The sequence below is a fragment of the Oncorhynchus mykiss genome, chromosome 15 (genome assembly GCF_013265735.2).
Source record: "Oncorhynchus mykiss isolate Arlee chromosome 15, USDA_OmykA_1.1, whole genome shotgun sequence".
NCBI lineage: Eukaryota > Metazoa > Chordata > Actinopteri > Salmoniformes > Salmonidae > Oncorhynchus > Oncorhynchus mykiss.
In genome coordinates this window covers 71,191,619-71,215,133 of record NC_048579.1, presented here as the reverse complement: position 1 = coordinate 71,215,133, position 23,515 = coordinate 71,191,619, and the positions used below count along the sequence as shown (strand labels likewise).

At 43.7% G+C, this 23,515-nt stretch overlaps 3 protein-coding genes and 1 pseudogene across 3 annotated transcripts in view; all 4 read left to right on the top strand.

Annotated features, from left to right (window-relative positions):
* Positions 1-15,614, top strand: part of LOC110490709 (zinc finger protein 250) — a 38,376-nt gene extending 22,762 nt beyond the window's left edge. Inside the window, exon 3 of the mRNA XM_036945211.1 lies at positions 13,930-15,614. The gene's annotated coding sequence lies outside the window, so the exon portion shown is untranslated. The remainder of the gene's footprint in view (positions 1-13,929) is intronic.
* On the top strand, positions 1,853-13,873 carry LOC110490706 (zinc finger protein 184). The gene is given in 4 exon segments (XM_036945212.1): positions 1,853-2,370; positions 5,457-7,499; positions 12,268-12,684; positions 12,687-13,873. Coding segments are annotated over 3 exon segments (1,032 nt in total). The 5' UTR covers positions 1,853-2,370; positions 5,457-7,333; the 3' UTR covers positions 13,136-13,873.
* LOC118938839 lies at positions 13,145-13,886 on the top strand (annotated as a pseudogene).
* Positions 15,615-16,228: 614 nt separating the features above from the next.
* Positions 16,229-23,515, top strand: part of LOC118936537 (NUAK family SNF1-like kinase 1) — a 24,936-nt gene continuing 17,649 nt past the window's right edge. The window contains exon 1 of the mRNA XM_036945208.1: positions 16,229-17,029. Coding sequence (XP_036801103.1) covers positions 16,721-17,029 — 309 coding nt within the window. The 5' untranslated portion in view covers positions 16,229-16,720. The remainder of the gene's footprint in view (positions 17,030-23,515) is intronic.

Genomic DNA, 23,515 nt, shown 5'->3' with positions numbered 1-23,515 from the left:
ATTGTCACGAAAACCAGGAAGTGATTTGAATTCGTAAATACATTTTTTTACAAAGAACTTTTGAAATAAATAGCATATCATCAGTTTATTGAGAAGTAATTGATAGTAGATTATAGTTGTTCAATTATTGAATTGGAATGTTTGTTTATTTCATGAATCTACTTAAAGCCAGAGTCCTTAATTGAAACAATAATGAAGCGGGGTTACCCTGCCTCTGTTTTGGTAAAAGGTGATGATGAGCCTGGAGAAATGAAACCACTCTCAACAGACTGAGCTATGGCTGCAAGGTCTGAACCATCAAAACATGTTATGTATTAACTAAGGGTTCTAGTTTTAACTTCGAATTGATCCCAACCCTGATGTCTAAAAGATAACCTCTGCTCCTCTCTCCTTTCCTCCAGACTCCCTGCAGCTCTCTCTCGGTGTCTCTGAAGAGGAGGTTCTCCCTGATCAGCAGCACTGTGAGCAGGAGTGGAGCCCCACTCTGGGGCAAGAGAACCCAGAACTTCCACAGATTAAAGAGGAACAGGAGGAACTCAGGACCAGTCTGGAGGCTGATATCATAGAGTTCAAATTCATTCCTTCCTGTGTGAAAAGTGAATGTGATAAGGACCCACTTCAGTCCTTGACTCTTCCCCAAACCCAGAATGTGGAGAACAGAGAGCGTGACCCTAAACAAGTGGAACTCACACCTTTTGTTACTGTGACCCACCTAAAGGGTCTCTACATTCCCTGTGACCCTCAAGATAATCAAAACAATACCTCCAGCCAAAGCTCAACCTTAAGCAGCGACCCAGCAGCACTTGACAGCAGCCCATCATTGGATCCCAACCCGCCATTGGATCCCAGCCCGCCATTGGATTCCAGCCCGCCATTGGATTCCAGTCCGTCATTGGATTCCAGTCCGTCATTGGATCCAAGCCCATCATTGGATCCAAACCAGTCAATGGTGGAACACTGTTTCAAACCCAGCACCATGTCTAGAAAAACTCACCGCTGCCATGACTGTGGCGAAATGTTTGCAATGAAAGCTGACCTGCAGAGGCATTTGACTCTTTTAAAGAAGAGGCCCAGTGAATGTCGCTTCTGCAAAAGAAACTACAACTCCACCTGTAAACTAAAGGCCCATATCCGACTCTGTCACAGTGGGAAACCCTACACCTGCCCTGTTTGTGGCAAGACCTTCAAACTCAAAGGGAATCTGTCCAAGCACATAAGGATTCACACAGGAGTGGGAGAGAAACCATTTAGCTGTGGAGACTGTGGGAAAAACTTCTATCAGAAGGGGGACTTAAGTAGGCATATACGGACTCACACAGGAGAGAAATTGTTTATCTGTGGTGATTGTGGGAAAAGCTTCAATTTGAAAGGGAACCTTAGGAAGCATAAACTGACTCACACAGGAGAGAAACCATTTCTCTGTGATGGCTGTGGGAAAGGCTTCAGTCAGAAGGGGACCCTAAGGAAGCATAAACTGACTCACACAGGAGAGAAACCATTTAGCTGTGAAGACTGTGGGAAAAGCTTCAGTCAGAAGGGGACCCTAAAGAAGCATAAACGGACTCACACAGGAGAGAAATCATTTAGCTGTGGAGACTGTGGGAAAAGCTTCAGTCAGAAGGGGACCCTAAGGAAGCATAAACTGACTCACACAGGAGAGAAATAATTGGACATTCTGAACCTTGTTTGAGGTCATTAGGTCACATGACCAAAGAGCTATTGAAATGTTAAACTTTGAAAAATTCATGTAAAAACGTGTGATATTAAAATTGAGAAATTAAAGGGTGTGCAATAGAAGGGTAGTCAGTGGACCAAGGAGCTATTGAAATGAATGTCCAAATCGTGAAAATAAGACCTGTGCAATGTTGTGCACAATTTTTCAAACATCATGACACTTATTTGGAGTCTGTGGCTCAAATGGTTTGAAAGCGGAATATTCGTTGAATATCCTAATTGAAACGGTATTATTATACCGTTTACCCTATTATTTAATGTAACTGTTTCCCCACATGTACTTATCTATTTCCATTATCATTGGTGTGGAGTAAAAACCCCCACCCACATGGGATCGCCACCCGCTGATAAAAACAGAGAAATAATGCGGAAGTAAAACTGGGAGCGGGTTTGTTTTGTTTGTTGCCACCATTCTTTCCTCGTGGACGAAGCCATACTAGCTGAATACCCAACTCTCAGTCCACTGAAACATGTCTAAACTTCAGTCGTTTCGTGTGTTTTTAAATGAGCGTTTAACTGCGGCAGCTGTGGAGATTTTCGGGGCAGTTGAAGAAACGGTAGCGGACTACCAGGAGGAGAATGATCGGTTACGGAGACTGCTGCGGATCACACCGGAGATAAAACTATGTAACGTAGGTTCGTATGTAGATCACTAGCAGTTCTGCTCAATAAATAAACTGTTACAGTGATCACCATTTCAATATGTTTAAAAAAAAAACTATTACCCGTTTCTAAAACCAGAGGCCCAACATCGCGAGACTTCCAAACGCAGGTTCGGCAGACCAGGGGCCTCATAACAGTCGCTAACGTTTCACATTACATATCTGCGTGCTCCACTTCTGAAAGGACTGCGCAATTACACAAATATTAAGATTTATAAACTTGGCTTACGCCTGTTTGCCATTATAAATCAGCCCCGCACTGAAACTGCGCGCGTGAACGAGCATTACAACTGCCTGAAAAACGCCCATTCATCGTTTTATAACGCGCTCATTTGCTGTGTACTTTGGAAGAATTGGAATTAGGCCAATGCCGTTTAAAGGAAGTATAGCAACGGCGGAACTTGATCAAATGCCTCTGGAGGTGTTGGCAGACTGTTTAAAAACTTTTACAGTGACATTTGCTATATTTTACCGTTTCTGAAAGAACTACAATTACAGGCTATTATTTCAAGTATTTTACTCTATTAGATACAATTTAAATGAGACGGGCGTGGTCATTTGCTGTAAACTAAAGCTTATTCGGGAATATGAACGCATCATGGCCAGAAAAATTGTCGTGGGATATATTCTGCAATGATTATGAAAATATATATATTATGTTTATAAATCAAATATTGTTTACTTGAGACAAAATAAAGGAAAATTGGAAAGATGACCCTTCTGTTTTACCGTTAATGCGCTTCAGATCACAGAGCAAAATACTTCGAATAGTTGATCTATTTACTACTGTAAAGTGGTTCCAATTAAATGAGTGATGGGACGTTTGTAGGCCTAGAGGCTATTTCGCGAGGATGAAACCATCACAGTCCGAAAAGGAAATAAATTTATTCTGCAATGATCATGGAAATAAAATGGTAAATAGATGCCTAATTTATTTCCAGGATGTATCACATCCGGCCGTAATTGGGAGACCCATTTTTTTATTTATTTTTTTTATTTTACCTTTATTTAACCAGGCAAGTCAGTTAAGAACAAATTCTTATTTTCAATGACGGCCTGGGAACAGTGGGTTAACTGCCTGTTCAGGGGCAGAACGACAGATTTGTACCTTGTCAGCTCGGGGGTTTGAACTCACAACCTTCCGGTTACTAGTCCAACGCTCTAACCACTAGGCTACCCTGCCGCCCATAGACCCATAGGGCGGCGCATAATTGGCCCAGCTTCGTCCGGGTTTGGCCCGGTATAGGCCATCATTGTAAATAAGAATTTGTTCTTAACTGACTTGCCTAGTTAAATAAATAAAAAATACACTTTTACAATGGAAAGATGAAGAAAAAAAATGGATCTCCACTAACAGATCATCTTATTGTTTTGAATAAGAGTGCCATCACCAGGTAAGTTAACTGAAAACACAATTCTCGTTTACAGCAACAACCTGGGGAATAGTTACAGAGGAGATGAATGAGCCAATGAGAAGCTGTAGATGATAAGGTTGCCAGATTGGGTTTTTAGCCAAGAATTGACACCCATACTCTATGATAAGTGTCATGGGATCTCTAGTGACCAAAGAGTCAGGACACCCATTTAACATCCCAGCTGAAAGACTGAACCCAACACAGGACAATGTCCTCAATCACTGCTCTGGGATAAGTTTTTTTACCAGAGGAAACAGTGCCTCATACTGGTTCTCCAACACCACTTCCAGGCCACTACTAGGCTACTTTTACAACAATTGTAATGAAATACTTAAACCACTAGAAATGGTGCATATGCATGTTCTTAAATTTGTGGGAGGATCAGCACATTCTCATGTCAAGTTCAGTTTTTAGAAATGCCAACTGTTCTGTGAACTGGCACACACTTTTTGTGGCAGATTTTGTGCGTCGCCATGTTTATAAAGGAGGCCCCAGTGTCGTCACTAGTTGCCACAAAGTCATAAACCCTGCCCATTTCTAAAAAAAAAATATGTTTAAAATAGGATTTTAAACCTAACCTTAAATTAAGCAGCTTTTTGTTTGCACAGGGGTGGCAGCATCATGGACTGGTGCACTTCACAAATAGATGGCTTCATGAGGCAGGACAATTATGTGGATATATTGAAGCAACATCTCAAGACATCAGGTTAAAGCTTGGTCGCAAATGGGTCTTCCAAATGGACAATGACCCCAAGCATACTTCCAAAGTTGTGGCAACATTCAATGTGCAGTCGTTCTCCTATGGGGTGCGTTCAGTTAGTTTGCTACGTTGCGAAACGGTTTGTACTAAACGACACATTTTCCCAAAACGCTATTGTACGTTCTTGACAGACTTTGAGATACGTTTCTTCCGTTTGGTGGGTGTGCCACGGTGTATCTTGAAGCAATGAGTGATGAACTTATAGGGCAGCGGTACATTTTGAACCCATAACTCAACCCATCCCCGTTTTTTAACTGGTCTCTCAGTACAGCGACGTTTTTGTTCAATTGGACGGTCTATTCCGTTTTTATGTACCGAACGTGGCCCTGGTTAGACCCAATGACGTGTGTCTGCACATGCGTTTAGCTAGCTAACGTCGCCATGACATCGCCTACATGCGTGATCGGGGATTTATTTTTAAGAAGCGGTTTCTACATCTCTTCATACCAAACCATCTTTGCTAATACCGTACATGGATACAAACATTGTCACGAAAACCAGGAAGTGATTTGAATTCGTAAATACATTTTTTTACAAAGAACTTTTGAAATAAATAGCATATCATCAGTTTATTGAGAAGTAATTGATAGTAGATTATAGTTGTTCAATTATTGAATTGGAATGTTTGTTTATTTCATGAATCTACTTAAAGCCAGAGTCCTTAATTGAAACAATAATGAAGCGGGGTTACCCTGCCTCTGTTTTGGTAAAAGGTGATGATGAGCCTGGAGAAATGAAACCACTCTCAACAGACTGAGCTATGGCTGCAAGGTCTGAACCATCAAAACATGTTATGTATTAACTAAGGGTTCTAGTTTTAACTTCGAATTGATCCCAACCCTGATGTCTAAAAGATAACCTCTGCTCCTCTCTCCTTTCCTCCAGACTCCCTGCAGCTCTCTCTCGGTGTCTCTGAAGAGGAGGTTCTCCCTGATCAGCAGCACTGTGAGCAGGAGTGGAGCCCCACTCTGGGGCAAGAGAACCCAGAACTTCCACAGATTAAAGAGGAACAGGAGGAACTCAGGACCAGTCTGGAGGCTGATATCATAGAGTTCAAATTCATTCCTTCCTGTGTGAAAAGTGAATGTGATAAGGACCCACTTCAGTCCTTGACTCTTCCCCAAACCCAGACTGTGGAGAACAGAGAGAGTGACCCTAAACAAGTGGAACTCACACCTTTTGTTACTGTGACCCACCTAAAGGGTCTCTACATTCCCTGTGACCCTCAAGATAATCAAAACAATACCTCCAGCCAAAGCTCAACCTTAAGCAGCGACCCAGCGGCACTTGACAGCAGCCCATCGTTGGATCCCAACCCGCCATTGGATCCCAGCCCGCCATTGGATCCCAGCCCGCCATTGGATCCCAGCCCGCCATTGGATTCCAGCCCGCCATTGGATTCCAGTCCGTCATTGGATTCCAGTCCGTCATTGGATCCAAGCCCATCATTGGATCCAAACCAGTCAATGGTGGAACACTGTTTCAAACCCAGCACCATGTCTAGAAAAACTCACCACTGCCATGACTGTGGCGAAATGTTTGCAATGAAAGCTGACCTGCAGAGGCATGTGACTCTTTTAAAGAAGAGGCCCAGTGAATGTCGCTTCTGCAAAAGAAACTACAACTCCACCTGTAAACTAAAGGCCCATATCCGACTCTGTCACAGTGGGAAACCCTACACCTGCCCTGTTTGTGGCAAGACCTTCAAACTCAAAGGGAATCTGTCCAAGCACATAAGGATTCACACAGGAGTGGGAGAGAAACCATTTAGCTGTGGAGACTGTGGGAAAAACTTCTATCAGAAGGGGGACTTAAGTAGGCATATACGGACTCACACAGGAGAGAAATTGTTTATCTGTGGTGATTGTGGGAAAAGCTTCAATTTGAAAGGGAACCTTAGGAAGCATAAACTGACTCACACAGGAGAGAAACCATTTCTCTGTGATGACTGTGGGAAAGGCTTCAGTCAGAAGGGGACCCTAAGGAAGCATAAACTGACTCACACAGGAGAGAAACCATTTAGCTGTGAAGACTGTGGGAAAAGCTTCAGTCAGAAGGGGACCCTAAAGAAGCATAAACGGACTCACACAGGAGAGAAATCATTTAGCTGTGGAGACTGTGGGAAAAGCTTCAGTCAGAAGGGGACCCTAAGGAAGCATAAACTGACTCACACAGGAGAGAAATCATTTAGCTGTGATGACCGTGGGAGGGGAGGGGGGGTGAATGAGCCAAGTGGAAGCTGGGGATGATTTGATGGTGGAGATGGTATGAGGGCCAGATTGGGAATGTAGTCTCTCTTGCCCTCTTCCTGTGTGTGTAAGCGCAAACTGTTTTAAATGCATTATTGTTTTTTCAGTCACATTTCAATAACATTATTTTATAATTGCTGTTCATAACTGCCTTCTCTGGTTTAGTGCTTGCTGTCCCATCAGTCCCAAGCAGCTGCCATTAGTCACGTGTTACAATGTGTTGTCTTTTAATTCAGTTCATGCAAGGAATGATCGTCCTAGATCAGCCTATTACTTAACACGTGGGAAAACAATGATATAATATTGTTACGTTATAATTTGTATGGAACTTGTAGTATAACCCCACCCACATCGGGGCGCTTTGTTATGTTTATGGACTAGCCACCCGCTGATAAAAACAGAATAAGACAATACGGAAGAAACTGTGAGCAGATTGTTTTGTTCTTGCCCACCATTCTTTCCTCGTGGATGTAAACATACTAGCTGAATACACAACTCTCCGTCGACAGAAACATGTCTAAACTTCAGTCGTTTCGTGTGTTTTTAAATGAGCGTTTAACCGCGGCAGCTGTGGAGATTTTCGAGGCACTTGAGCAAACAGTAGCGGAGTACCACGAGGAGAATGATCGACTACGGAGACTGCTGCGGATCACACCGGAAATACAACTACGTAGAATAGGTTCGTGTATAGATATACTGATAGCTACAGTTCTACTCAATAAATATACTGTTTGGGATTTCAGTGACCCACAAGTTTACCATGTTTTATGAACTATTACTAGTGATGGGGAGAACGAGGATTTATGAAGCCTTTGGGGCTTTTCACAAAATTGTGCCTAAAACAAGGCCACAGGTTCCGATCTAAAAGCCTAGTTTCAACTGTTCTGAGAGGACAGCTTCGATATTACAGTTTAACTGAAGACCGGCCAAGACAAATTCCATAGATAGAAACCGTGGTGTCATATATTTGTAGGCACTAACTCTGGCATAGTTAGTTGAAAAAAAAGCCTACGAGAAAATTGAATGGCGTTTTGGTCTGTGGTAAACACAGGTTTAGGAGATATTATACGTTTTGTTCTCTGAGAATCTTCATCAGTTAATGTCACTTTTTGTGAATTTTGAAGAAATTGTTGTGAAAAAAGTACAAAGCCATAACTGGAGGAGGTAGGGGTGCTGTATCACCCTCTGATTAATTAACAACATCTACTTATTTCAATGTCATTTATGTCCCACTTATTATATTACTCCCATGGGCTTCATTATTCCTGAGAGCAGACAGAACATGACTCCTCAGCAGCACCCTTAACCCTAACCCTAACCCTATTACTCCCATGGGCTTTATTATTCCTGTGAGCAGACAGAACATGACTCCTCAGCAGCACCCTTAACCCTAACCCTAACCCTATTACTCCCATGGGCTTTATTATTCCTGAGAGCAGACAGAACATGACTCCTCAGCAGCACCCTTAACCCTAACCCTAACCCTATTACTCCCATGGGCTTCATTATTCCTGAGAGCAGACAGAACATGACTCCTCAGCAGCACCCTTCCTTTGGCAGCGATTACAGCTGGATACATGTTTTGTAATGTTTTTTTACTCTCTGTCAATTGGGTTAGTATTGTGGAGTAACTACAATATAGTTGATCCATCCTCAGTTATCTCCTATCACAGCCGTTAAACTCAACTGTCTAAAGTCCCCATGGGCCTCGTGGTGTAGTCACTGAGCGGTTTCCTTCCTCTCCGGCAAATGACTTTGAAAGGACGCCTGTATCTTTGTAGTGTCTGGGTGTATTGATGCACCATCCAAAGTGTAATTCATATCTTCACCATGCTTAAAGGGATATTCAATGTCTGCTTTTATTTTACCCATCTACCAATAGGTGCCTTTCTTTGTGAGGCGTTGGAAAACCTCCCTGGTCTTTGAGGTTGAATCTGTGTTTTAAATTTACTGCCCGAATGATGGACCTTACAGATCATTGTATGTGTGGGGTACAGAGATGACGTAGTCATAAAAAAATATATTGAACACACAGTGAGTCCATGCAACTTATTATGTGACTTGTTAAGCAAATGTTTACTCCTGAAATTATTTAGGGCTTGCCATAACAAAGGAGCTGAATACTTATTGACTCAAGACATTAGTATTTAATTTGTAAAAATGTCTAAACGTAATTCCACTTATTTTTAAATGGCGACGGTGCATAAAGATGAAAGAATTCAGAAATGAAATCTTTAGTTTGAGCACTATCCAGACTTTTTAAACTATGGCGCGCGACATTGTTCAGAACAAACTACTTTTTCGTTGTTTTAACCAGCATGGCTACCACAGCATTCTGCAATGATACGCCATCCTATCTGGTTTACGCTTAGTGGGTTATCATTTGTTTTTCAACTGGACAATGACCCATCACACCTCCACCTTTGTTTCAAGAGGGAGAGTGATGGAGTGTTGCATCCGATGACCTGACCTCCACAATCCCCGACCTCAACCAAATTGAGATGGTTTGGGATGAGCCGGACTGCATAGTGAAGGAAAAGCAGCCAACAAGTGCTCAGCATATGTAGGAACTCCTTCAAGACTGTTGGAAAAGCATTCCAGGTGAAGCTGGTTGAGAGAATGCCAAGAGTGTGCAAAGCTGTCATCAAGGCAAAGGGTGGCTATTTGAAGCATCTCAAATATAAAATATATTTTGATTTGTTTAACACTTTTTTGGTTACTACATGACTCCATATGTGTTATTTCATAGTTTTGATGTCTTCACTATTATTCCACAATGTAGAAATAAAGAAAACCCCTTGAATGAGTAGGTATTCTAAAACCTTTGACTGGTAGTGTAGGTATTACAGACTCGGTCAGGGAGAGGTTGAAAATGGCAGTGAAGACACTTGCCAGTTGGTCTGCTCATGCTCTGAGTGCACATTCTGGTAATCCGTCTGGCCCCATTGACCTGTTTAAAGGTCTTGCTCACACTGTCTAGAACAGCTGGTGCTCTCATTCCTTCTTCAGTGTTGCTTGCCTCGAAGCAAGCACAAAAGGCATTTAGCTCGTCTGGTAGGCTCTTGTCACTGGGCAGCTCGCGGTTGGGTTTTTCTTTGTAGTTCGTAATAGTTTGCAAGCCCTGCCACATCCGACGAGCATCGGAGCCATTGTAGTAGGATAAAATCTTAGTCCTGTATTGATGCTTTGCCTGTTTGATGGTTCGTCTGAGGGCATAGCAGGATTTCTTATAAGCATCCAGATTAGTGTCCTGCTCCTTGAAAGTAGCAGCTCTAGCCTTTAGCCCAGTGCCGATGTTTCCTGTAATCCATGGCTTCTTGTTGGGATATGTACGGTCACTGTGGGGACAACGTCGTTGATGCACTTACTGATGAAGCCGGTGACTGAGGTGGTATACTCCTCAATGTCACTGGATGAATCCCGGAACATGTTCCTGTCTGTGCTAGCAAAACAGTCCTGTAGTGTAGCATCCGCGTCATCTGTCCACTTCCATATTGAGCGAGTTGCTGGTACTTCCTGCTCCAGTCTTTGCTTGTAAGCAGGAATCGGGAAGATACAATTATGATCAGATTTGCCAAATGGAGGGTGAGGGAGAGCTTTATATGCGTCTCTTTGCAGAGTAAAGGTGGTCTAGAGTTTTTTTCCCCTCTGGTTGCACATTTAACGTGCTGATAGAAATGAGGTAAAACAGATTTAAATTTGCCTGCATTAAGGTCCCCGGCCACTAGGAGCGCTGCTTCTAGATGAGAATTTTCTTATTTGCTTATGGCGGTATACAGCTCATTGAGTGCAGCCTTAGTGCCAGTATCAGTTTGTGGTGGTAAATAGATGGCTACAAATAGAGGTGAAAACTCTTGGTGGTCTACAGCTTATCATGAGATACTCTCCCTCAGGCGAGCAATACCTCCAGACTTCTTTAATATTAGACATCGCACACCAGCTGTTATTGACAAATAGACACACATCCCCGCTCCTCGTCTTACCAGACATAGCTGCTCTGTCCTGCCAATGCATGGAAAACCCAGCCAGCTCTATATTATCTGTGTCATCGTTCAGCCACGACTCGGTGAAACATAAGATATTACAGTTTTTAACATCCCATTGGTAGGATAGTCTTAATCATAGATCATCCAGTTTATTTTCCAGTGATTGCACGTTGGCCAATAGGACGGATAGTAGTGGCGGTCTACCCACTCGCCGATGAATTCTCACAAGGCTCTCCGACCTCTGCCCCCGGTTTCATTGAGTGCAGCCTTAGTGCCAGTATCAGTTTGTGGTGGTAAATAGATGGCTACAAATAGAGGTGAAAACTCTTGGTGGTCTACAGCTTATCATGAGATACTCTCCCTCAGGCGAGCAATACCTCCAGACTTCTTTAATATTAGACATCGCACACCAGCTGTTATTGACAAATAGACACACATCCCCGCTCCTCGTCTTACCAGACATAGCTGCTCTGTCCTGCCAATGCATGGAAAACCCAGCCAGCTCTATATTATCTGTGTCATCGTTCAGCCACGACTCGGTGAAACATAAGATATTACAGTTTTTAACATCCCATTGGTAGGATAGTCTTAATCATAGATCATCCAGTTTATTTTCCAGTGATTGCACGTTGGCCAATAGGACGGATAGTAGTGGCGGTCTACCCACTCGCCGATGAATTCTCACAAGGCTCTCCGACCTCTGCCCCCGGTTTCTCAGTTTTTTCTTCACGCGAATGACGAGGATTTGGGCCTGGTCTCGAGGAAGCAGTATATCCTTCACGTCGGACTCATTAAACATATAATCTTTGTCTTGTTCGAGGTGAGTAATCGCTGTTCTGATATCCAGAAGCTATTTTTGGTCATAAGAGACGGTAACAGCAACAATATGTACAAAATAAATGAAAAACAAACAAAATAGCACAGTTGGTCGGGAGCCCGTAAAGCGGCAGCCATCCCCTCCGGTGCCATTATTTCATCTAGCTAAGGTGTTTGGTGCAGTATTTTTGAAGGACAACACTTTTTTTACTATGTAAACCAACTGCTGGGCAGGTCTTTCTCACTGTGTTCTGCTGTACGATTCGATAGAGTTAAGTCACCACAGCTGTTTTCCCGTGTTAGTGGGCATTGTGGAAATCAAACCCAAACTCAAACCCAACCCTCAAGTCATGATGAACACTTGTACTACAATCTCACAACTCAGTTTTGGAAGAGACTGACTTTATGACCAAAATTAACCTACTTGCACTTTTTAGTCAATTTTGGCACTGGCATAAATGTTCCTGACTTATATTGATGTCACGTATGCCGTTTTCAACGAGAGAAGTTGGTTCTCAAGTTCAGTTCTGCTTCAAGAAGAGACATTTTAGAAATAGGCAGGATTTATGACTGTGGCTGTGTCAGCTAGTAACAACTGTCTAAAGGCTGTATAGAGAACCTCTGCTCCTCTCTCCTTTCCTCCAGACTCCCTGCAGCTCTCTGTCTCTGAGGAGGAGGTTCTCCCTGATCAGCAGCACTGTGAGCAGGAGTGGAGCCCCAGTCTGGGGCAGGAGAACCCAGTGCTTCCACAGATTAAAGAGGAACAGGAGGAACTCAGGACCAGTCAGGAGGAAGAGCAGCTTCAAGGGCTGGAGGCTGATTTCAAATTCACTCCTTCCTGTGTGAAAAGTGAATGTGATCAGGAGGACCCACTTCAGCCCTTCACTTCTCCCCAAACCCAGACTGTGGAGAACAGAGAGAGTGATCCTAAACAAGTGGAACTCACACCTTTTGTTACTGTGACCCACCTTAAGGGCCTCTACATTCCCTGTGACCCTCCAGATAATCAGAACAATGCCTCCAGACAAATCTCAGCCGTAAGCAGCGACCCAGCAGCACTTGACTGCAGCCGCCATTGGATCCAAATCCATCAGTGGTGGAACACTGTTTCAAACCCAGCACCACGTCTGGAAAAACATTTGCAGAGAGAACTGACCTGCAGAGGCATGTGACTCTCATCAGGAAGAGACTCAGTGAATGTCGCTTGTGCTTAAAACACTACAACTCCACCTGTAAACTGAAGGCCCATGTCTGCCTCTGTCACAGTGGGAAACCCAACACCTGCCCTGTTTGTGGCAAGACCTTCAATCTCAAAGTAGATCTGTCCAAGCACATGAGGATTCACACAGGGGAGAAACGTTATTGTTGTGGTGACTGTGGGAAGAGCTTTAGTCGCAAGTGGACCCTAGCCGCACATATACAGATTCACACAGGAGAAAAACCATTTAACTGTGCTGACTGCGGGAAAAGCTTCAATTTGAAGGGGAAACTTAGGAAACATACTCACACATGAGAGAAATAATTTAGCTGTGGAGACTGTGGGAAAAGCTTCAATCAGAAGGGGGCCCTAATTAAGCATATACGAACTCACACAGGAGAGAAATTATTTAGCTGTGATGAATGTGGGAAAAGCTTCCATTTAAAGGGGAACCTAAAGAAGCATGAACTGACTCACACAGGAGAGAAATCATTTAGCTGTGGTGACTGTGGGAAAAGATTCAAACGCAGGGAAAACTTAACTATGCATATACTGACTCACACAGGAGAGAAACAATTTAGCTGTGGTGACTGCGGGAAAAGCTTCTCCCAGAAGGGGAACCTTAGTAGGCACATACTGACTCACACAGGGGAGATGCCATTTAGCTGTGTAGACTGTGGGAAAAGCTTCAGCCAGAAGGGGACCCTAACGGTGCATATACGGACTCACACAGGAGAGAAACCATTTAGCTGTGTAGACTGTGGGGAAAGCTTCAGCCAGAAGGGGACCCTAACGGTGCATATACGGACTCACACAGGAGAGAAACCATTTAGCTGTGTAGACTGTGGGGAAAGCTTCAGCCAGAAGGGGACCCTAACGATGCATATACGGACTCACACAGGAGAGAAATAAATAAGCTGTGATGTGTGCGGAGAAAGTGTCACTCGAAAGTCTAACTTACTGATCCATGTGGAAAACAGGATGAAAACTGAAAGAAAACTGAACATTTGTACAAAGACCTGTTTAGTCACAAGATGAGAATAAAAAGGCAGGATGTGGACAATACTCTGAGTACACGCTCATAGACTCACATCTATTGGTTGGTGGAGGACAATACGATGATACCTCTCCTAGGGACCTGCTCTCCATGCTTCAGGATTAAAGTTCCTCTGGTCTCTGATCTATTCTATTGGTAACCTGCTGTTTCTCTCCACAGTGTTCTCTGCTACTCTCTGGTCTACATGGAGGGCCTAGCTTCTTTACATCTGTCTGGAGGGAGAGATAGAGGTCACAGAATGAGGTTTCTAGTCTCAACACTCTCCAAGGCTTTTTAGAGGAAAATATTAACTTTTCAGGTCATGTCACAAGTGCCTTCTCCTCTGACATTGGCACTGCTAATTAACTCAGTGATGACACTTCTCCTTTCTCCCCACTAGATGGCACTGCTTGAGATAGGATCCCATCACACCATCTCTGTTGTATGTAAAAACGTGTTAGTCATTTGAAATCATTCTTCACAGACCTATGAGGGTATAATGTTAAAAGAATCAACACTGTTACCCATTACCAAACACATTGAAACAGACACACACTGTATTACAGCTAAACAGGACCGTGCTAAACTGAACCAGACATGACTGACCATAAGGGGATGTCATAGAATAGATGGTGTGTACTGTGGGGCCAAAGGTGACTGTAAATCAGGATTAGGTTAACATCTGAGTGGTATACTACGAAGTAAGCTACATCAACTCAGGGTTTTCTAAAGCTAACCTGCTTCACATTCCAGCTCAGGCTTCATCCGTACTATGACAGTGGATATTGCTTGTCCGCCTGCCGCTAACTCTAGCAGGCTTGTAGCTGCGCTTCCACGTCACACATGGTTAGTCGAACACCAAACTCTTCATTGAGACAGTGCTGAAAAATCAACCCGTGTGCGAGTCAGTGCCACATTTTCATTTGTGAAGATATGAAAATGAAAGAAAATTGATCTTACAGATTCAGCAGACTGGTGTGAAATAGGCTTTTAGAAGTGCTGTCTTTATTTGACTCCTTATCATTACTGCCGTCTTTGGTCTGCTTATCGCTCCTTATTCTATGTGTGAAACAGCTTGTTGTGTTGTGGCCATAGACATAATCCATAGAAGGGTTTTGTGACCTCTGACCCTGTCAATTTGACTGTTAAACTCATGGGTACACTAGCAATGGCTGGCAGTTTGACTTGAATAAGGACTACCATCTATTGATTATATGTCTATGGTTGGTTGTGGCTGTCAGATTGACTTGAATAGGAACTACCATCTATGGATTATATGTCTATGGTTGGTTGTGGCTGTCATTTTGACTTGAATAGGAACTACCATCTATGGATTTTATGTCTATGGTTGGTTGTGGCTGTCAGATTGACTTGAATAGGAACTGCCATCTATGGATTATAACTCTATGGTTGGTTGTGGCTGTCAGTTTGTCTTGCAAATGTCTAAATACAACAGTGTGAAAAACATACTGTTTGGTAAGCAAATTCTGTTGTTACTTATTTGTTTTCATTTAAAATTGGCAAAATCACAGTAAGGTACTGAATTGTAACCCAGAAATGATTTGATATTAAGATAAAAACGGCTGCATTAGTCCTTTAAATGCTCTCAGAAGGAGGACATATCATTCTATACATACAGGCTACTATACTAATGAATAAATAAAGCTAGCCCCATGTTGGTGCATCAGTGTCCCTCTGCCGAAGAGATGTCTGTATGACATCTTACTATAACAACATTACATTGGCTAAGGGTAGCTGGCCAGTCAAGTGGATCTAACACACTAACGTGGATCCTATCAGTGTCCCTCTGCCGAAGAGATGTCTGTCTGTATGACGTCTTACTATAACAACATTACATTGGCTAAGGCTAGCAGGCCAGTCAAGTGGATCTCACACACTAACATGGATCCTATCAGTGGGCTGGTGTAAATCATTTCCCTAGGGACTACAGGAGGTCCTGGTTTACCATTAGGTAGTCTGAGCACTCATAGGCACACCATGTTCAAGAGGAGTGTCACAATGTTAAGTAATTACACACATCGCCTGCTACAGAGCTATAGAACAAACCAAGGTCGCCTCATCTCAAGGTTGGAATACATTTACTCGAGAATTCTACAGAGAATTGACTAATATACCCCTTTATCAAAGCAAGAGCATGTCTAGTAAGACATTCATACTTTTCTAAAATTGTCTTTTGCTCCAAGTTTGCTTGTTCTTTCAACAGGCCAAGCCAGCGCAGTGCACAATACTTGCTTTTAGCCCATGTCTCTCTCTCTAATAACATACACAAAAGGCAATCATGGAAAGGGGACAGTAGGGCTCTAGACCCCACCCCCCGCCTGCCGCTACTGGCTCCAGCTCCTTACACCTCTCTCTGATAAAAAGAAACAGCGAAAGGGAGAGAGGGCGTATGAAAGAGAGCCGATGAGAATGGTACAAACCCGAACAGCTTTGTGTGTCACACTCGAATACATCGCATCCACAGCTATGACCTAGGCGCGGATCGTCGCTCTCAAGACAAGCGCAACATCGGAGAGAGCAATTACGCACATGGTTCTGATAGAGAATGAATGCGAAGCTGTATCCAACAATTCCAAAACGCCCGGTTGATCTCATTTTGCTACCATTAGAGCATCAACTGGATTACCATAAGGGAGAGACGAGAACGGAGCACAGTAGCAACGTCTTTACAATTGAGGAATAAGAGATTTTGCTCCAATAATTGAATCATTTACTTTTCATCAAAACACAAATATTTGTATGTATTTAGAGGTGTATTTCCAAGGACACATACATTAAAGCACGGATAGCCGTCATTAGGTCCACTCGGATTTGATCATATTGACACTTTATTAGTTATCCTGATGGAAACTGCTTCAAAAGCTCGTCGGCTATCCAATGTGTCCACGGCATCTAACGTGTCCAATGTGTCCACGTCCAGCGCAGGGACTGAGGTAGGACAGAGCGATGTGCAGATTTGGGGGGACAGACCTTTACCTGTCGACTACCTTGGTGACATCTCGATCCTGGATGACGGGAGATGGTCTAACTCTAGCGTGAAGAAACATCACCACAAGCACAACCTGAAGCACCGCTACGAACTGCTGGAGACACTGGGGAAAGGGACATACGGCAAAGTGAAGAAAGCCATCGAGAGACAATCCGGCAAAGTGGTGAGTTTTAGACGACGACTAATCGCCAATGAAACGTGTGTGACAGTTGGAACTTGGTGTGTTACAACAAGTGAATAACAGGATTATAATGAAGGTCGTGATGTAAGAACATCAAAAAGCAGCGTCTGGCAACTAAATATAGTGTGATGTGTTGGTGTTTCTTTGATAAATATTCATAAACACTCCTATGTTCATGGCGTGTCAATCAGAAATCCCTTGAATTCCCTGATGAGGCCACGTGGGATTTCAGCTTTCCAATTTAAATTAAGCAATAAGCTCATTTAATGTTGTTTTATGGCCATAATTACACACGTGGCTTCAGGAGACAAAATCAGTTGTATTGTCTCAGAGGTCACACTGCTTATACAAGATGAGTCAAAGGTCAGTTTAAAAGTACATTTTTAGTCCGTTTTAAAGGCCCATGTAGCTACATTTAGTTTCCATCTATAACATGTGTTTTCAGTGTTTACCAGACCTCAGAAGAATGAGTCTCTTTTCTAATTCTGTTGTCTTTAACTTGTGAGTTTTGATGAGCTGAGATGCACGAGTAAAAATTAAAGTTTTGTCCCACTGAACGTGAACTGACAAATCCATTTAATAATGCACCTTGAACCACCTTCCCTGTAGCCATGACATGTGAATTATAGAGATATTTCAGGTATTTTGTTGACTAGTACTAAAATAGGTCTAGTGGGTTACTCAACCTCTGTACTGTGTGAAGAGACAGTGGGAGGGGGAGGGAGATACTGAGGGTATTATTTGACCTCTGGTCACCCCCTGGCTGGGCAACTAGAACTTTCCAAGTGTGAGGTATGCAGGAGGAAAGTAGACAGTCTGCTGTGTGTGTCTCCTCGTTCTGACTAACACCTAGGTGTGAAGGAAGCAGAGGCTCTTGGAGGGGTTACGTGTGGGGTGCACACACACACAAAACACAAGCCCACATATATATACATACATACACACATACACGACGAGAGCTTCTCACTTGGTCGCTGTATTGATGAGGTACCTAATGACTTCAAACTGTATGAACAGTGGAGAGAGAGAGAGATGGGGGGGGGGGGGGGAGGAGGAGGCTACATTATCACTGGTTATCCTGTATAGCCAGGAAGAGAAGACACCACAGAGCCTCCTAAACATTACCCTTCTGTGTGGGGGCTCTGTCAGGCATAGAAATGCCTCCCTGTCCATGTCTAAGAGGTCTGGAGACATGCCTGCTTCAGGACACCCTGCTTACTAGACAGGGAAAGAAAGGATGAGCCAGTGACTGAACACACACTCACACAGACAATACAAACAGAAGTCTGGATGGGATTTTTAGGCCGGGGTGACTCATTGAGATTAGCTGCTATAAAACCACCAGCCTAGAGTACAGTCTCCTGGCTGCTACCATACACAAGTATTCAGTCTCCTGGCTGCTACTATACAAGAGTATTCAGTCTCCTGGCTGCTACCGTAAAAGAGCATTCAGTCTCCTGGCTGCTACCATACAAGAGTAGTCAGTCTCCTGGCTGCTACCGTAAAAGAGCATTCAGTCTCCTGGCTGCTACCGTAAAAGAGCATTCAGTCTCCTGGCTGCTACCGTAAAAGAGCATTCAGTCTCCTGGCTGCTACCATAAAATAACATTCAGTCTCCTGGCTGCTACCGTAAAAGAGCATTCAGTCTCCTGGCTGCTACCGTAAAAGAGCATTCAGTCTCCTGGCTGCTACCGTAAAATAACATTCAGTCTCCTGGCTGCTACCGTAAAAGAGCATTCAGTCTCCTGGCTGCTACCGTAAAATAACATTCAGTGGGACTTTGAGTCAGTGAATTATGATGCACACGGTTGAGTCGCCGTGTGTCTAATCTGTTGTGTCTATCTGACTGAACATTTGTGTACCCACCCTGAACCTTTTTCCCCACTAGAGACATAAGACACAGTCATATGGTGGAGGGTTGAGAGAGCCTTTAGATTGAATGTTATGTAATTATGCAGCTTTCCCTGGCCTGGTCTGGTCTAGTCTGGTAATGTTATGAAAGCAGTGAGAGGAGCAGGTTGATAGGGTCAGCCAAGCAGCAGGAAGGGAACACTTCTATGTTGACCTGTCAGGGGACAGGTCTAAGGAGAGAGAGACAGAGATAAGGGGGGGGGGGGGGTTGTACCAGCTGGGCTAGTCTGGTGTATACTTCACAATAAACCCACCAGTAGCATGTCTACTCTCCAAGCTGGGTTAGTCTGGTGTGTACATCACAATAAAACCACCAGTAGCATCTCTCCCGCTGGGTTAGTCTGGTGTATACATCACAATAAAACCACCAGTAGCATCTCTCCTCTCCATGCTGGGTTAGTCTGGTGTGTACATCACAATAAAACCACCAGTAGCATCTCTCCTCTCCAGCTGGGTTAGTCTAGTGTGTACATCACAATAAAACCACCAGTAGCATCTCTCCTCTCCATGCTGGGTTAGTCTGGTGTGTACGTCACAATAAAACCACCAGTAGCATCTCTCCTCTCCAGCTGGGTTAGTCTGGTGTGTACATCACAGTAAAACCACCAGTAGCATCTCTCCAGCTGGGTTAGTCTGGTGTGTACATCACAATAAAACCACCAGTAGCATCTCTCCAGCTGGGTTAGTCTGGTGTGTACATCACAATAAAACCACCAGTAGCATCTCTCCAGCTGGGTTAGTCTGATGTGTACATCACAATAAAACCACCAGTAGCATCTCTCTAGCTGGGTTAGTCTGGTGTGTACATCACAATAAAACCACCAGTAGCATCTCTCCAGCTGGGTTAGTCTGGTGTGTACATCAAAATAAACCCCCCAGTAGCATCTCTCCTCTCCAGCTGGGTTAGTCTGGTGTGTACATCACAATAAAACCACCAGTAGCATCTCTCCTCTCCAGCTGGGTTAGTCTGGTGTGTACATCACAATAAAACCACCAGTAGCATCTCTCCTCTCCAGCTGGGTTAGTCTGGTGTGTACATCACAATAAACCCCCCAGTAGCATCTCTCCAGCTGGGTTAGTCTGGTGTGTACATCACAATAAACCCCCCAGTAGCATCTCTCCAGCTGGGTTAGTCTGGTGTGTACATCACAATAAACCCCCAGTAGCATCTCTCCAGCTGGGTTAGTCTGGTGTGTACATCACAATAAACCCCCAGTAGCATCTCTCCTCTCCAGCTGGGTTAGTCTGGTGTGTACATCACAATAAACCCCCCAGTAGCATCTCTCCAGCTGGGTTAGTCTGGTGTGTACATCACAATAACCCCCCAGTAGCATCTCTCCTCTCCAGCTGGGTTAGTCTGGTGTGTACATCACAATAAACCCCCCAGTAGCATCTCTCCAGCTGGGTTAGTCTGGTGTGTACATCACAATAAAACCACCAGTAGCATCTCTCCTCTCCAGCTGGGTTAGTCTGGTGTGTACATCACAATAAACCCCCCCAGTAGCATCTCTCCTCTCCAGCTGGGTTAGTCTGGTGTGTACATCACAATAAACCCCCCAGTAGCATCTCTCCAGCTGGGTTAGTCTGGTGTGTACATCACAATAACCCCCCAGTAGCATCTCTCCTCTCATCAACCCTGTGTTTACCATCATCTCTAATGACCATGCTGTGAATAGCAGCACCTGCTATGGTGAGCCTCCTTTCCACTCCACTGCACTGATGCAGGGCACAGCCTTTCCCTAATTTCTTCATCAAACAGCCTGCTTGTAAACCAACACACCTGGTTCCTACCACAGACAAAGCCCTGGTCTGTATCTGTGACAGCTCTTCTTCTCCTCTTATAGCCCGAGGCTAAAGAGCACACATGAACAAACGAGCATGCACGCAAGAACACGCACACCCCCTCACGCACGCACGCAAGAACACGCACACCCCCTCACACACGCACGCATGCACGCAAGAACACGCACACCCCCTCACACACACACACGCATGCACGCAGACACACACAGACACACACACACACAGACACACAGACACACACCCCGCCCCGCCCCCCCACTTAGCCCAGTCAGCCAGCTGTTGTATGGCCCAAATGGTGGTTGTGACTAACGATCCATAACCCTGGGCTGGAGGGGTAAGGGTGTGTCCGTCCTGTCTACCCAGCTGTACAGTAGGCAGGGATCACCATTCACTATCACCACAATAGACTATTCACGAGTTCAGATATGCATCCCAAATGGCACCCTTCGGTCCAAAGTAGTGCACTATGTAGGGAATAGGGTGCCATTCGGGACGGAAACTAGATTTGGACTGTAATTAAGGAAGGACTTAGAACCTATTCAATATAGTTCTGTTCTCTGTTTTGCCTTTATTAACTTATAATACGCAACTGTACCCACATTCTACACTCCGTTCATAACCCATTAAAAACACTAATAATATTCAACTGTACCCACATTCTACACTCCGTTCATAACCCATTAAAAAACACTAATAATATTAAACTGTACCCACATTCTACGCTCTGTTCATAACCCATTAAAAACACTAATAATATTCAACTGTACCCACATTCTACGCTCCGTTCATAACCCATTAAAAAACACTAATAATATTCAACTGTACCCACATTCTACACTCCGTTCATAACCCATTAAAAACACTAATAATATTCAACTGTACCCACATTCTACACTCCGTTCATAACCCATTAAAAAACACAAATAATATTAAACTGTACCCACATTCTACGCTCCGTTCATAACCCATTAAAAAACACTAATAATATTCAACTGTACCCACATTCTACACTCCGTTCATAACCCATTAAAAAACACTAGTAATATTCAACTGTACCCACATTCTACACTCCGTTCATAACCCATTAAAAACACTAATAATATTCAACTGTACCCACATTCTACACTCCGTTCATAACCCATTTAAAACACTAATAATATTCAACTGTACCCACATTCTACACTCCGTTCATAACCCATTTAAAACACTAATAATATTCAACTGTACCCACATTCTACACTCCGTTCATAACCCATTAAAAAAACACTAATAATATTCAACTGTACCCACATTCTACACTCCGTTCATAACCCATTAAAAAAACACTAATAATATTCAACTGTACCCACATTCTACACTCCGTTCATAACCCATTAAAAAAACACTAATAATATTCAACTGTACCCACATTCTACACTCCGTTCATAACCCATTAAAAACACTAATAATATTTAAGTTGGACACTTAACCATAACACATGATTTGTAACTATAACACATGGTTTGTAGACATCCAAGGCACCATTGTTTTTAAACCATGTTGAGTCTAGAGGCAGACGTCACTCTGTTAGGAAAGTGTAAATCCAAGGTACCACATACAGGACATTACCAATACTAATATCATATGATGTAATAGAGTCTTATCAGATGTGTTACATAATGTTCTGATACTGCTTCTGCCAGCCTGCCACTATGTCTTCTGGAAAGGGGGGAATATTTCACTTCACTTGACTGCATCCCATATGGCACCCTATTCCCTATATAGTGTACTACGTTTGACTAGCTCTGGTGTAAAGTAGTGCACTAAATAGGGAATAGGGTGCTATTTGTGACACGTTTTGTCAAAGGTGTGATTAAACTCTTCTCCCTAAAAAGGAGTGAAGGAGGATATGGTGCCATGAGTGACGCAGGGGATAAGGAAGTACATCTCACTGGAACTTCCTGTCCCTGTCGGCTGACTCATAACCCACTTCCTGTATTCCTAATCCTTTCTATTTTGCCTATTAAGCCTTAACCCCCACCTAACCCTAACCCACACCCACACACACACACACACACACACACACACACACACACAGAGAGAGAAGCACAACCCGTCAATTGAGCCCACTGCTATGGCGAACCCCGCAAATGACCTTAAAGCAGTCTCAGGGATAGGGTCTACATAACCACTGTGCTGGGGATATTTCCTGTCCCATTTAACAAGGCTAATGTCATCCCACTGTGTTCATTATGAGTTTGCCGTGTGGAACCAGCATGGTCTGTCTGAGATACTGTAGAGCAGAGGTTCCCAACTCCAGTCCTCCAGTACCCTCAACAGTACACAACATAACACCTGATTCCTCATTGAGGCCGCACACACACACACACACACACACACACACACACACACACACACACACACACACACACACACACACACACACAGAGCTGTGTAAAAATGGAACATCTATTTGTATCTAACCTCATTTACCATCTGTTGTCTCCAGTGGGCTGGCTGCGTGTCCTTCCATAAACCTAGTTTCTCTCTTCAAGGTTGTGTAAAACTTCACCATCCATCCTCTCCTCCTCATCCTCTGAGAGAGAGAGATATTCTTGAGGGTCTTGGCCCAGTTAGAGACACAGCCAGGTTATTTTCCACTACCAGAGGATGGGACACTGCTCATGAGCTTTATTGTGAGACCTAGAACAATCAAAAGTTTATGAGCACATAAGAGCAAAATAGTATTTATTTCCTCTCGCAAGGGACTGGACA